Raw genomic sequence first — 16,049 nt, 5'->3', positions numbered from 1 at the left:
TTTTCCATTCTCTTATTTCTGTACCTAGAAGGTTAGCCTTGAAAATGTGGTTTTGATGTAGGAGGGCGCGTCCACTTCGGGTGGGAACTCTTTGTACCCCTTCCCCTTTCATCTTACTTTCCCACGTTTCTGTTGTCTTTACTGTCTCTAAATTCTTCTTCCACCTCCTCTTCTTTATCTCTTTTTTTTTCAACTTGTTCTTCCTATTTCAAACACATACGAATTGTACTTGTTATTTTTGGTCGCCAGTGGCGCAGGTGTAGTCAAAGAACTGTTGTGTTTTTAGCAGCTAGCTTGGATATATACCCTCTGCCTGCGCGTTGTGCAATTGTTTGATTATCTTCTTCTATTCTAATAAACTTTGATTTGAACAAAAGCAAAACGGCTCGTTCGAGTGAAGTTAACTTTTTTGCTGTACAAAACATCATCATTCAAGGCGGTGCATCATCCCGTATAAACGAGACTCACTGACGAGAACTATGGCAGCCTTTGTGCACCGAGCGATCTAGTATAGACATGCTTTGGTCTGCCTGTGTAAACAGCAATTTATATTATTGCCAATGGGTAAAACTTTACTAATCGGCGATTGTCTTGTGCCACCGGTCAATTCATGTAAACAAATCCTTAATTATGGGGTCTAATAATTTGATATCAAAACCAGATGATTGAACAGAGATGAGTAGTGCGCCATAAACACTGCGTCCCTCTTCCTATAGTAGTCTGTCAGTCGTGGCTTTTTCCAGTCATTTCCTATGGGTTTGTCTTTGACTGTATAATGTAGTATGGAACTATCCTCAACACAAAGATAAACAAAGGAGACTTGGAAGTGATGATATGAGAATCCTAATCAACAACGTCATCTCTGTCTGGGATTACATTTAGCGTTTGACTTCAGTTTAAATGGTAACCATCAGCGCCCTAAAATTATGCGGTGGGAAAGCTGGTGGGTTACAAAGGGAATCCCTCTCCCACTGTCGCTATTGCCATCTCTATGGTTAAATGCCCATAAGTACTGATTGGGGCCAATGCAGCAAAGTGTCCATTATAATACACAATTGACATCCGCTGCTAATGGAGCGGGCTGAGCTCCTAATCCTGCGCATCCCCTGGACTGTTACAAATAAAATTGTATGTTTTGCATAACCACGCGGGTTGAAATTAATATTAAATCATTGACAACCCCTTAAAACAATTTCAGCAGCTGTAAAGTGTCTTTTTTTCAGTTTTTACAGTAGTATCAAAGTTGCTGCAGAACATAATACACCCCTTGTGCACAGTGTTTTTTTCTTTTTTAACTTAAAGGGAACCAATCACCAGGATTTTTGCATATAAGTTAAAGCCAGTGCTATACTGGCACTATCAGGCTGATTCTCTATATGCCTGTAGTGGGCAGCTCGGATGTTTAGGTTTGGAAATCCAACAAAGTGAAGTTTATAAAATGAGCAGCTTCTTGAGTGACAGTTGCACTGGAGCAGATCATATATTCATACTTATCCCCTCCCCCTGTTAGAATTAGCATAAGTATTATACAAACGACTCACTTTGTCTAGCAGGACCTGTGGTGAGGTTATACCCATGTGACCTGGTATCCAGCTTTGGTGGCTGAGGCCCCGCCCTTTCTGGTCACATGGGTATGACCTCACCACAGGTCCTGCTAGGCAAAGTGAGTTGTTTGTATAATGGTTATGCTAATTCTAACAGGGGGAGGAGATAAGTATGAATATATGATCTGCTCCTCGGCTCATGTCACTCAAGAAGCTGCTCATTTTACAAACTTCACTTTCTTGGATTTCCAAACCTAAACCTAAAGATCCGAGCTGACCACTACAGGTATGTACAGAATCAGCCTGATAGTGCCAGTATTGCATTAGCTTTAGGTTATATGCGAAATTCTTGGTGATTGGTTCCCTTTAAGGCTGACTTTAACCTATTAATGGAGGAGTGTTAAATCCACAAAAAAATAAATCCAACACTGTATTTCCATTTTGCACTTGCACTTCCAATTGCACCAGGTGTCGCACCAGGTCCGAGAAGGAACCCAGCAAGTGGCGTAACATCGAGGGAACACCAGGGTAACAATATAATGGAAAGCCCTGGCGCTAAGGAGAGGGAGGGGGTCACCTCCTAACATTCACTTGAGGTTGATCCCTGCACTCCCTAACATCCCTAGACTGGTCCTTCCCCACCCATCATACGCTGATCACATGCATAGGCCCTTACTGGCCCTGAACGCTCCCTAATTAGTGAAGTCCAGAGAGAGCTATAATAATAATAATTTATTCATTTATATAGCACTATTAATTCCACAGCGCTTTACATACATCAACAATACTGTCCCCACTGGGGCTCACAATCTAAGGTCCCTATCAGTATATTTTTGAATTGTGGGAGGAAACCCACGCAAACACGGGGAGAACATACAAACTCCTTGCAGATGGTGTCCTTGGTGGGATTTGAACCGAGGGCCCCAGCGCTGCAAGACTGCAGTGCTAACCACTGAGCCACCGTGCCGCCCTATAGTCTCGTTACTGCAAAAAGACAACACGAGGTAGGAAAGCGAAACAGGTGGGGAAAGACAACAAATACCACTCCAGCAGGAACTTGTCAACTGCAACTGAAGGGACACCTCAGCTTTCTCTAAAGACTGTCTCCTTCTGAATGGACAGCATAGATATGAGCTAAAGCCGACATTGTGAGGAGTGGCTACTTATAGCAGAAGGGAGTGGCTGCAGCTGAGATTACAACTACCTGTTAGATCACTGCTAGATAGGAAAGAACCTTAACCTCTTCAGTACCAGAAGTAATTAATTAAGCTCCAAATCAGGGCACTAAAGCGGATCTGCGATCAACAACACGCTGTGATCTTCTGATCCCAGATTCCCCTGAGATCACATTTAGGCTGTGACACACTTGAGGCCAGGCTCACCCACATGATATCTTTACCTCGCTGCTTTGCCCCCTTACAGATCCCATTTATATTCCAAGTGAGGATACAAGCTTGTTTTGGGCAGTAATGGCTACACTAAGAGACAATGAACCAGTCAGCTTTTGGCTTTACTATACCAGAAGAATTAGAGAATTAGTTTATTGATTATACCAGTTCTATTAAAGATGGAAATTTGCACATTTATGGTTAGTAGTACCAACACCTGAAAAAGCAACTTTGCGTAAGATTGTACATGGCAGCTGCAGAACACCCTGACATAACGTTGTTTGCGGATTGTACCGTTGATGCATTACTTGGTTATAATCCAAATGACAACTTGTTTTATGGTCTCATTGGGTCTGCACCTTAACAAACCACCAGCCACTATTTGGTGCACAACTCTAAGGGGGGCTTTACACGTTGCGACATCGCTACCGATATATCGTCGGGGTCACGCCATTAGTGACGCACATCCGGCACCGGTAGCTACATCGCAACGTGTAAATCCTAGGTGCGACGATGAACGAGCACAGAAGTGTACAATATCGCTGATCTGTGTAACGTCGTTCTTTTCCATAATGTCGGTCCGACTGCAGGTATGATGATGTTTGTCGTTCCTGCAGCTCCACACATCGCTCTGTTTAAACCCTCAGGAGCGACAAACATCTCCTTACCTGCGTCCCGACGGCAATGCGGAAGGGAGAAGGTAGGCGGAATGTTACGTCCTGCTCATCTCTGCCCCTCCGCTTCTATTGGCCGGCCGATTAGTGACGTCGCTGTGACACCGAACGCACCTCCCCCTTGAACGAGGGATCGTTCGGCAGTCACAGCGACGTTGCCGAGCAGGTATGTGCATGTGAAGCTGCCATAGCGATAATGTTCGCTACAGCAGCAATCACCACACGACGCAGGTGGGTGCTATCACGCTGGACATCGCTAGCAATTGCTAGCGATGTCGCAACGTGTAAAACCTGCTTAAGAGATACAATGCAATAATATTTCATCAATAGGTTCATGATTAATGTACTTGTCCCTGTACACAGGTGTGGCTCCAGGACAGTTGTACACGTATCCTGCTCGATGTTGGAGGAAGAAGAGACGTTTGCATCACACTGAAGACCCACGGCTAAGACTCCTGGAGATAAAAGCAGGTGGGTGATGATATCACTCGGAGTATTAGCCAGTCTAGTGTCTTCATCTGTCTAATATATCAGCTCACGGAAACTGATTATAGCAATTATTTCTTCATTTAGTGAAGAACACCATTTAGGGAGTGTTCACATGAGGCATCATTTTTAATGCCCCAACCATGCGAATCTCAGCCCAAATTATTTAACTACATTTAGTGATATTTTCCCAATGGTTAGAATAAAACGCAGCACTAATCCATATCTGTTTTCCAAAAATAGCACTTCAGTATGTTCCTGTATAACACATAATGACATTTCGACAAATGAAAGGGCTAAAAACAAGACAAAGGGAGAAGTAGGCCTAGAAATAACCTCAAAACCTGACAAAGCAAAAGGACAATTTAGCTTTTATGAGATGGACTTCTAAGACAGCGATGGTTTCCCCACATTACGTCAGGCTACGTCTTAGTTTGCTATTCCCCATTATTCATCCTAATTTATTTTTATTAATTTATTTTTAACTAAATCTAGGAGCGCTGAAGAAGTTTTCCAGCTCTTCGCTATGGTCAACTTGGCTGCAGGAAATATGAAGCAGATACATTTCCTAGTGTCCTTGGTTGTATTGGGAATTAAGCCATTTATTAAAGCTTATTCAGGGTTTTTAGTAAGATTAACTCCAGTGGCCAAAAGTATTACAAGGATCTAAAATCTATGAGGATCATAGTCCCTCTATTACAAGACTTCTAAAAGCATATTGGAAAGACTTCCAGGACCAGACACTCAAGCTGGACTTTCTAGATAGCTTTGATCAATGATCATGGATCATTTTTGCCATAGTTAAGGCCTTTTACACCAAGTCATATACAATATGGGAAAAAGTATTGGCACATCAACAGGGGTTTTTATGAGTTTTAATGACATCCCTATTCTAAATCTAAAATGGATTGTGCTATACGTCACTCTGTTAATGGCGTGCTATCCTATCTAAGCACCATATAAAACAATGTAGAAATTGGAATCTGGCACTTGTATGATGCAAATAGAAAACTGTGATTTATTAGGAAATGCAATCCAATATACAGTCATGACCAAGTGTTGGTACCTTTGAAATTGTTTCAGAAAATGAAGAATTTCTCCCAGAAAATTATTGCAAATTACACGTTTTGTTATACACGTTTATTTCCTTTCTGTGTATTGAAACAATACAAAAAGAGGAAAAAAGGCAAATTGGACACAATTTCATACAAACCCCAAAAATACGCCAGAGAAAATTGTTGGCACCCTCAACTTCATATTTGGTTGCACATCATTTAGAATAAATAACTGCAATTAGTCGCTTCCTATAACCATCCACAAGCTTCTTATTCCTCTCAACTGGAATTTTGGACTCTTATTTTGTAAGCTGCTCCAGGTTTCTCATATTTCAAGGGCATCTTTACCCAACAGCAATTTTAAGATCTCTCCACAGGTGTTCAATGGAAATTATATCTGGGCTCATTGCTGCCACTTCAGGATTCTCCAGCACTTTGTTTCCATCCTTTTCTGGTTACTTTTTGAAGTATGTTTGGGGTCACTGTCCTGCTGAAAGACCCATGACCTAGGACGCAAACTCACCTTTCTGTCACTTGACTTTACGTTGAAAACCCAAATCCTTTGGTAATCTGCGCATTTCATGATGCATTGCATGGTCAAAGCACCCAGTGCCAGAGACAACAAAACAACTCAAAACATCGCTGAGCTTTCAGCATATCTGACTGTAGGTATTATGTTGTTTTCTTTTGAAGGCTTCATCCTATTTTCAGTAAACAGATGTGCTGTACCAAAAACTGTATCTTGGTATCCACTGTACACAAAATGCTTTCTCAGAAGGATTTTGTCTTTCTCCTGTACATTTTGGCAAACTGCAGTCTAGCTTTTTATGTTTTTGTGTCAGCAGTGGGGTCCTCCTGGATCAACTTCATTAGTGTTTAATTTTAATTTTATTCAAATGTGGATGAATATGTTCACACTGATGCATCGTGAGCTTGCAGGACAGTTTGAATTTCTTTGGCACTTCATTGTGGCTGCTTATCCACCATCTGGATTATCGTGCGTTGCAATCTTTTCATCAATTTTACCCTGCCATCCATGTCCAAGGAGATTAGCTACAGAGCCATGGGTTATGCACAATGCTGTAGAGCCCATTATGTGACTTGTAATGTTAACCTGTTTGAGGAAAGATGCCAGAGGCACCATTGTGGTGATGGGCATTCTTACCTAGAGCCTCTTAATACATGTAGGTATTTTGACCAATGATGCTTTCCCTGGTCCAGGGTCACCAATAAAACATGTCTAGCTGGAAAGAAAGCTTTGACTGAAATCCTATTTCCACAGCACAAGAAAAGAATAATCCGAACTGATAAAGACAGATCTAGTTAGACTGGTGGTCCAAAACACAAGGTACTTTTCAATCTAAATGCTTTCTATTTAATTCCTTAATCTAAATTATTTTCTAAAACACTTTGATTAAAAATTCCCTATTTTAGTGTCTCTACATTACCCAGCATGTATTTGTGCAGATCCCCCGCTCCTTCTTTCGGGCCCTGGACTCCTTAATGATTACCTTTGTCTGGGGCGCTTCCAGATTGAAAGTCCAATTGGCCAAATTACAGAGGCCCAAAGACTTTGGGGGTATGGCCCTTCCTGATCTTTATATATACTACGTGGCCGGACAACTGAAATATCTGAGTCAATGGACTCTACCGGGGGTGACGGGCTCTCCGGAGGGATTCTTGGCAGAGTTCATGGGTGTGGATCTCCTATGGCCCCTATTGACAGATTACAAGAGAGCCCCTGAGGGCCGTATCCTCCCGATACACAAACTGGGGGCCAGAATATGGAAAGAGGCTAAAGCCATATTCGGATTCCATGATGTACCAATTGAGACCCCCTTATGGGGTAACCTGGACCTTCTGCACTTTTGTGGGTTGCCGGGCTTTGGTGAATGGAGGAATCGCGGAATAGTCTCCCTGAGCTCAATTGTCCGTGATGGTGAACTCCGTCCTTTTGCGCAACTACGAACCGGAATTCGAATTGCCGGAATCCCATGGGTTTCAGTACCTCCAGATCAGACACGCCTTTCGGGCTCAGTTCTCCGGTCGTGGGGTTAGATTCTCTTCCTTCCCAATCATTGGAATTATTAGATCACAAGGCCTTGGCGGTCTTATCTCCAAACTATACTCCTCTCTCATTCGGGTCAAAGCCATGAATAACCCTCTTTCTGTCCGGGATAAGTGGAGAGCCAGGATTCCTGAAATAGATGACGTAGTTTGGGACAACATCATCAAATCCCACACTTTGGTCTCTCCTGCAATTAATAACAGGCTGATCCAATTATACTTAATACACCAGAGTTATATCACTCCCCAGAGACTGAAAAAGATGAACAACTCGGTGGGGGAGAGTTGTCCGAGGTGTGGGAGAGACGGTGCAGATTTCTGGCACATGATATGGGAATGTTGGATCATTCACTCTTATTGGGGTGAGGTTACAGCGGTTCTTTCCTCCATACTTGACAAACCGGTCCCTATGAGCCCGACTCTGTGCCTATTTGGTGTTGTAGACGTGCACTCTTGGTCCCAAGATGAGAATTTATTATTAAAAAAGGTACTGTTTCTGGCCCGGAAGGGCATCATACTAAATTAAATGAGTGTTCATTGTTACATCTCGTGGCTCTCCTGAGGCAAGGACTGAGGCAGTCTCCCATTCCTTGCCTGCCACGAGCACTCCTGCTCAGCAGCGCCGAAGGTCTGCCAGACTGCGCAGTGTGCAGGAGATACCTTCTCAGAGAGGCAGCAGAAGGGTGACACCTAGTGGTTCTCCTGTTACAAGGAGTGAAGCGGTCTCCCATTCCTGGCCTGCCGCAGACTCTCCTGCTCAGCGGCCCCGAAGGTCTGCGAGGCTGCGCAATGTGCAGAGGTTTACTGCTCAGGGAAGCAGTGAGATTCCCGTTATCTCTGCACATTGTGAGACCGAGGATCCCGCCTCTATTTCCCAGAGGCAGGAGGGTGAGCATGTGCAATGCGTGGTGGGTCCTGATTCGCTCACTGACGTCACACGGCTTGATGACAAGGCTGGTGACGTGGTGAATCCTGACTGGCCAGGCTGGGACGTCGTGGACCCTGATTGGGTCAAGTCCGTCATCTCCGCCTCACGCCCGCCCTCGGGTGGAGCTGCACCTCCTTAAAAGCTCCCCCTGCCATCATGGCGGCGCGCGACCGTCCTTCTATGTTTGGATGTCTGGCAGCGTGCTGCCACGCCACTGCTCAGGCATTACTGTCTCTTGTGGGCTTGGCCCTTGCTGCTCCGGCAGTACCTCGTTTGCAGGCCGTGTTCCTGCCTTGCTGCTCCGGCAGTACCCCCGTCAACAGGCCGTGTTCCTGTCCCAGGTGAGCTCCTCAAGTCTCCATTGGACTCACCTGGTTATTGAAAGCACACGTGCGTGGGCACCTCTGTGCTACCCTCGTGCCATATTCTCGTGACTTCCACTGGCACACGTGCGTGGGCACCTCTGTGCTTCCCCGTGCAACAGGTACACCGAGCCGTGAGATCTGTGCCATACAACCCTCAGGGGTTAGGGCAGATCGGTGTACATAGATCGTCTGTGACATTCCAGACGATCGCTAGCAGCAACCCGCTCACTCTTCACCCACCATAGCGGCGGTCCCTTACACCGCACAGTGGACCTTGACCGGCGGAAGCAGTCCATTTCCCATCTTGGCACGCTTCCCCGGGTCCCCCTCGTAACAGTTCATCCCCCATCTAGGGCCTCTTGGATTGCACTGGTAAATACTATAATCCCGCTAGAACAATTTGTATTTAAGACGAGATGTTCTTCAAATAAATTTGACAAAATATGGGGCAGATGGTTGGGTTCGCCCTTGAATGGGGGCTCACCCGGTTCCCTGGCTAATAACCTACAGACACTGCTGTCGCAGTAATAATTTGTTATCATACCAGTGATACGGAAGGGGAAATTTTATAGATCATAAGGTTATATATCAGCAGTGTGACGAGGTCCCCGTCACCTAGTTTGCATATTCCTTGTCAATATGAGTTTTTTGTTTTTTTTTTTTACCCCATGTTAGATAGATATAGCTTGTGAGCAGACACATTTGAGGTATCTACTGTTTCAATGTTATCCTAAAAGTATAGGATGTTGACTTTATTATTGATGTATTATCACTCTGGATTTTGATCAATATTTACCCATATCCTAACTGTACAAATTGTTGACTTGATTTTTGATGTAATTTAACCTTCAATAAAACGAGTTTGAAAAAAAAAAAATTCCCTATTTTTCCCTAACTACATCACCTTTTTCTCTACTTGCTTTTTGATGACGCTTTGTTGGCGATTCCCAGTGCATGCTGGGATACTCAAACAAAGCATCATCAGGGGTTTAAGGCTGCGTTCACTGGCACAACCTCTTACCCTGCAAATTACATCACTTGAAAGTATTGGGATTCTGAGATAAGTATCATCAATAAGGAAGTCCAAAAAAAAAAAGAAAAGGGGTTTGATAGTAGTATAATTAGGGAAAGATAGAGAATTTTTAATTAACGTATAATATTAGAAAATAGTTTTAGGTTATGGCACTAAATAGATAGGGATTTTGAATGACAATGACCGTGTATTTCGGAACACCCCTTTAAAGTAGCATTCCTTTGCAATGGGAATTCCAACCATCCCATCCAAATTTAATTAAGTAAATAATGTCTATCTTCTTATATAGTCAGCCTAGCACAAAGCCAACCTGGTCCAAGAGGATGTCTTTGGACCAGGTCTGTGGTCAATGTTTTAGTTGACTAATATTCTAAATAAATGGTGAAAGAAAATTGCTATAATAATAAGATAAGTCACAGAATATGAGAGCAGGGGCGGACATCACACTTGTGAAAACGCAGAGTCTTAGAGGTAAGGGGGCCCATTTCCATCTCTAAATCAGCACACCACTACTGTATGTGCGCATGCTGAGTTTTTGGGTGCAGAAATTTCCTGCACCAAAATCTGCACCTTGTGGCAGAAAAAAGCACTAAAAAACACATGCATGTTTTGGTGCATATTGTTGTGCCATGCATGCTTTTGGTGAAATCAATTGCTGGAAGGGCTAAAAAATGTAGGAAAAAAACAACAATTGACATGCTGCTTCTTTTTTCTGCACCCAAAACGGCTAGGAAAAAAGGAACAACATGCGCACAACACTGCAGAATTCTCATTGACTTTGTTGACATAAGGATAGACATGGGTTTTTGTCACCGAACTGTACAAAAACAAAACTTCAAAAATGCATAAAAAAACCACACTGTGCGCACATGGCCTTAGGGGGGCTTTACACGTTGCGACTTTGCTTCTGAAATATCGTCAGGGTCACGTCGTTAGTGACGCACAGCCGGCGCCGGTAGCGACATCGCAATGTGTAAATCCTATGTGCGATGATAAACAATCGCAAAAGCATCGAAAATCGGTGATCTGTGTAGTGTCGTTCATTTCCATAATGTCGAGTCGAGCACAGGTACAATGTTGTTTGTCGTTCCTGCAGCTCCACACATCGCTGTGTGTAAACCCGCAGGAGCGACAAACATCTCCTTACCTGCGTCCCGACGTCAATGCGGAAGCGAGAAGGTGGGCGGGATGTTATGTCCCGCTCATCTCTGCCCCTCTGCTTCTATTGGCCAGCCGATTAGTGTCGTCGCGGTGACGCCGAACGCATCTCCCCCTTGAAGGAGGGATAGTTCGGCAGTCACAGCAATGTTGCCGAGCAGGTATGTGCGTGTGAAGCTGCCGTAGCGGTAATGTTCGCTATGGTAGCAATCACCACATATCGCTGCTGAGACGGGGCAGGTGCTATCGCGCTGGACATCGCTAGCCGATTCTAGCGATGTCGCAACGTGTAAAGCCCACCTTAGACAGAACTATTGAACTACAAAGGGCCCCATATTCTGTTCTCGCTCAGGTGCTCTTTTTTTGTCCCTTCAACACTGTATGTGTTGTTTGGTAAAACTTTTATACAGTAGCGATATACTTCATATGGAATGAAACTCATGAATTTCTTAATATCATATATTATTAAACCAGTTACAAAGAATTGGGTAATGATCCTGACTAATTTTTGTGTTATGACTAACTCCAAATCCATCTAGACAAGAACACTTGTCTGAGGCAGGGTTGTGGGGGATTATACTGTTTGGGGGACTATAAAGGCCATCATACTGTAAGTGAAGGGGGTGACTGGGGGGTGTCTTCCTGTCTTGATCAAGGTACAATGTACAGAGTGATTTATGGCTAATTTTTTTAGGGAAATTCTGTTAAAAAACAGTAAAAAATATGTTTACAGGTAAGAATATACATTACATTACGCCCTATTGTAGTATGTATTAGCACTAGCAGCGAGTCCCTATTCTTAATTCTGCTCAATATTAAGCGATAAAATTAATATTTGGTTAAAATATGTTAATTTTAAGCAGAATTTATTTCACCCTGGTTCAGTATCGTTGGCTACATTTCTTTAATGAAATGCTCGTGCCAGCGGTAATGTATATGGCAGCACCATTACTAATTTATTGGCCTAACGGTATACTATTTGCCTAATGTCAGTGTTTTCAGAGAAGACTGAGAACGCATTAACTCTCGTTATCCATGTAGATGACTATGTCGACAAGCGTTCTAACCCAGTGAGCAGCAGTAATGAGCCGTGCTTTGTATATTCTGAATACATTAATATGTTGTGATTTTATAAATTTTCACGTGGCCTCTGCGCTATAATTTTTGTTCTTCTTCGTCATATCCCAAAGACCGGTCATAATATTAGGAGGTTTATTAAACTGGTAAAAAAAAAATGTAGATTGTGCGCAGATGAGGGGAACAGCCTGCTATCTGTGTGATTTATGTCCTCGTCAGTGTTGCTGGCTGTACTTAATGGGCTTAATGAGTAGTGTTCGGTTCCATCTGTGCGATCAGCTTAAATGAAAAAGTGCCAATGCGAAATCCATTTTAATTTGCTGGCTGCACGGCTGCCCACTTTCCCCCCAATCCGCCTTTAAAAATGGGACTTTAAAGTATTTCTTTACACCGGAGAGACGTGGAAAGCATTGGGCGACATTGAAGGAGTTTGATCGGTAACCACAAAGCAAGTGGGATGAACAGTACACTTTCCGGAACAAAATCTGGTTGCATTCAAGAAATGGTCTCCCCTATATCTCCATCCCATTCCTTTGACACCTCTGGGATCTTTTTATTTTTCGCCGGCTGCAAGAGGACATTATTGTGATAGCATTTGGGACCCGTGCATGTTCAAGCATAGCGTCACGTATGGGGATGATGTTTGCCACCAATTTTTTTGCAAACTAAATATTTAATCTTGAAAGTGTAACCATACAAATCACTTCTAATAAAAGGTGGTCCAAAATAAAATGACATATTGTGCAGGTAGTGGCTTTCCCAGGAGGTTTACACTTAGCAGATCTGCTCTGTGTCTGGGCATTTATTCCTTTTTAGTGTTTATATATGGAAATATAAATATTATATGGGTGTTTACATAGCTCAGTGACAGTGTGGATATCTATAAAGATGCAAACGCCATCCAACCTTTTGTGTTGACACTGGCAGCTGTGATTGCTAGAGCCAGCGATTCCTTGGGGGCAGTTTTGTGCCAGGGTCTGTTTCCATAGCAATTTTCGGCTTAGTGGCCTCAGGAGCAGAAAGTGTAATTCCCGAAAAAAAAACTGTCTGCGTTCTCCTGCTTTCTCCAGTACCTTCTGTGGTGCTGCATGCATACAGATAACATGTTCTCCATCCATACTAATTGACATTTCTGTCATTTATCACAATAGGATCCTATCTCACTGAACGTTTCCATTGTCTAGACGGAAAGAGTTTAAAAAAAAAAAAGTCAAAGCTTTGTGGAGTCATCCAAATCATCACAGCTTGCAGTGGTACAAATATCACACAAAATGACACATATAATTTGTGTCACGTCTATGTTATTCCCACTATTAAAGATAGATATAGAGATATATATATATATATATATAGATATATATATATATATATATATATATATATATATATATATATATATATATATATATATATATATATATCTATATCTCTAGAGATCGCAACCGCGAGCTGCCATAACTCACCATAGCCACAGAGACTCTAGTACGAGAACAGGTAGGCTTCCTGAAGATAAAGCAGATTTTGCTATCTGATACATACAAATGAAACAAAATGTAATAACCGCGGAGATGCAAACCTTGAGAGGATATGTTTCGATTTATTTTTTTGCTGCAAAGAGACATCTGTGGCAAACTCGTGACAAATGGAGCATATCCTAAACTCCATGCAGATTACCGGTACTTCCGACTTTTGTGAATTTGGTTTTGTAAAATCTATTTTTTTGTTGTACAGAATCTATGCAAACAATTGTAATATCTGAACATACACTAAATACTAGGGTTGTATCAGTAAAGGTTTGTGTTTTTCCTTTCCGTCTGTCCAGGAGTAGGTTTTTCACTCTTGCAGACTTGAGCCATTGAGCTGATGTGCCGCCATGTCACACTACATTTTGCCTGTAACCGCTACTGAAGGAAAAATAAGTAGAAGGCTGAATCATCATCTGGCAAAATGTAATGTTTAAAAGTGTTTCTAAGATTAAAGGAGATGTCTGTAAAGATGTTATATAGAGACAGCCCCTTTAATCATTGTACAATAAATGGTATCTAATACCCTTACTTTGTAGGACATTTCTAAAAAAAAAAAGTAGTGTAAGTAAAAAGTGAAGGCGTGATCAGGTACTATAATGAATTAGAGCAGAATTGAAACAGAAGCAAACTGAAGGTAACTGTATACATAGTCACTGTAAACAATGTTTCTGTTTGTGACCACTATCACTCCTAAAATACTTCACTTTCTACTAACCCCGTTAATCCCTACACCTACCATAGTAATGAACTGGTCATCTCTCCCTCCGTGTTCCCTATCCATCTCACCTTCTCCTCAGATCTGTTCCTCACCATAAAATCCTTTGTCTCCAGATACACACAGCCATCTCATGGCCTCTCCTGCTTCCACCTACTAACATTCTCTTTTTTTTGCCTCACTGCTGGTGATATCTCTCCAAAACCTGGCCCTCGTCACCACATCCCCACATTCATTTCTACCTCACATCCACGATCTACCACTAATTTCTGAAATTTTGTAACCTTATACTGATTTACCCAGTCCCCGGTCCCACAGTCCCTCTAACAGAAGGCCTATGGAATGCTCACTTTGTCTGCAACAAAAATTCATACATCCATGACCTTTTCATCATCAACAAACTCTCCTTCCTTGGCATCACTGAAACCTGGCCCATGCCCTCTGGCACAGCCTCTCCAGCTGCACACCCCGCTGCAGCTACAAGTATGGTGGAGCAGTTGGTTTTCTCCTATCTAATAACTGCTCCTTCACCCCATTTCCATTGCCACCCTCCGTCACTCTCCATTCTTTTGAAGTCCACTCCCTCTCCAACCTCTCAACTTGCTGTCGTTTACTGACCTCCAGGGCCAACCACCACCTTTTTAGATCACTTCACCACCTGGTTACTTTATTTCCTTTCCACTGCCATCCCCACTATCATCATGGGTGACTTCAACATCCCACATTGACATGTCCCACTCAGTTGTCCCTAAGCTTCTAACACTAGCTTACTCCTTCGACCTTGTTCAATGGTCTTTCGCAGCCACCTACAGAAATGGCCATACACTGGACCTCATCTTCTCCCGTCTCTGTTCCCTATTTGGGGCTGGTAAGTATGACGATCCTGGGAAGGGGGGGGGGGGTCTGCTTTTTGTGGGGGGCAAACGTACCCCCAACCATGTCTCCTCGAGAATGAGACACCCCCTGAAAATAAGACCTAGTGCTTTTTTTCAGGGCAAAAAAAAAAATATAAGACAGTGTCTTATTTTCGGGGAAACAGGGTAGATGTGTATAAAGTCAGATATTTGGTGCAGAAATCACAATGCACAAAATTAAAAAGCTAATAGGAAAAAAAAAGAATTCAAAACTAAAACAATGCCAGAAAACTATGAATAGCACCCTTTATTCAATTTGAAACAAAGCACAAAATCAGACTAAGCTGAGATTAATTAGACTCTTATGACCTCATTTTGTCAGTGCTCACATGACTTTAATTAGCCTATAAATGGTGGCTCTGATGCCTATAAAGTGGCCAGTTTTAAAGCACTGCTCCAGCATGGGGTTTTTCACCGCTGGAGTGGTGCTTTAAACCCAAGCTACCTGCCCCAGATTATATACCTACCCTGCAGCAGTTTCATCCTTTTTCGGCATCGCTCCAGTCCTGCTGCGCCATCTTGTGATGTAACTGCTGACTAAGATTTAAAGCACCAATCCACCAGTGAAATTTAAAAATAAAACCAAAAACCGCTGTAGTGGTGCTTAAAGATTTAATCCATGTCCCTTGTTCACAATGGCAAAGACCTATGTTAGCAGACAAGACATTCAATTATTACCAAGCACAAGCAGTCTAGATTTTCTGCAAAGTCACTGGCATTCCAACTTCAGCAGGTCCAAATGTCATCAAGTTGTTTTCTACTCATCGAACAGTCAAGTTTTGGATTTTTTTTTTTTAAATTTTCCTTTTTAAGTTAGTTTTTAGTCACATCCTTTTATTTATTTTTAAATTCCAAGTGGGGTGGAATTTCAGTAAAAAAAACACCAAATAATTCTGCTGTTGCTTTTTGTTTTTTAGTTTTCCTTTTCTTTTGCATTTTCTTTAAAGTAAAATCACCATTTTTATTTTTCTTCTTTAGTGCACAAAAGCATATAATATTTTGATATTTCCAGCAATATTGTTGAATAACGGCTTGTTTTTGTGGGATGAGCTGTAGTTGTTGATGCCTTTTTGGGTTGCACATAACTTTATGATCTTTTTTTATTGTATTTTCTGGAGA

At 42.4% G+C, this 16,049-nt stretch overlaps 1 protein-coding gene across 7 annotated transcripts in view; it reads left to right on the top strand.

Moving 5' to 3' along the window:
* The window catches only part of DPF3 (double PHD fingers 3), a 235,017-nt gene that overhangs the window by 104,759 nt on the left and 114,209 nt on the right, over positions 1-16,049 (top strand). For all 7 annotated transcript variants that reach the window (XM_075330130.1, XM_075330128.1, XM_075330127.1 and 4 more), the window contains exon 3: positions 3,970-4,077. In XM_075330130.1, coding sequence (XP_075186245.1) covers positions 3,970-4,077 — 108 coding nt within the window. The remainder of the gene's footprint in view (positions 1-3,969; positions 4,078-16,049) is intronic.

Source organism: Anomaloglossus baeobatrachus, chromosome 12, assembly GCF_048569485.1.
Source record: "Anomaloglossus baeobatrachus isolate aAnoBae1 chromosome 12, aAnoBae1.hap1, whole genome shotgun sequence".
Taxonomy (NCBI): domain Eukaryota; kingdom Metazoa; phylum Chordata; class Amphibia; order Anura; family Aromobatidae; genus Anomaloglossus; species Anomaloglossus baeobatrachus.
This window is presented reverse-complemented; position numbering and strand designations above follow the sequence as displayed.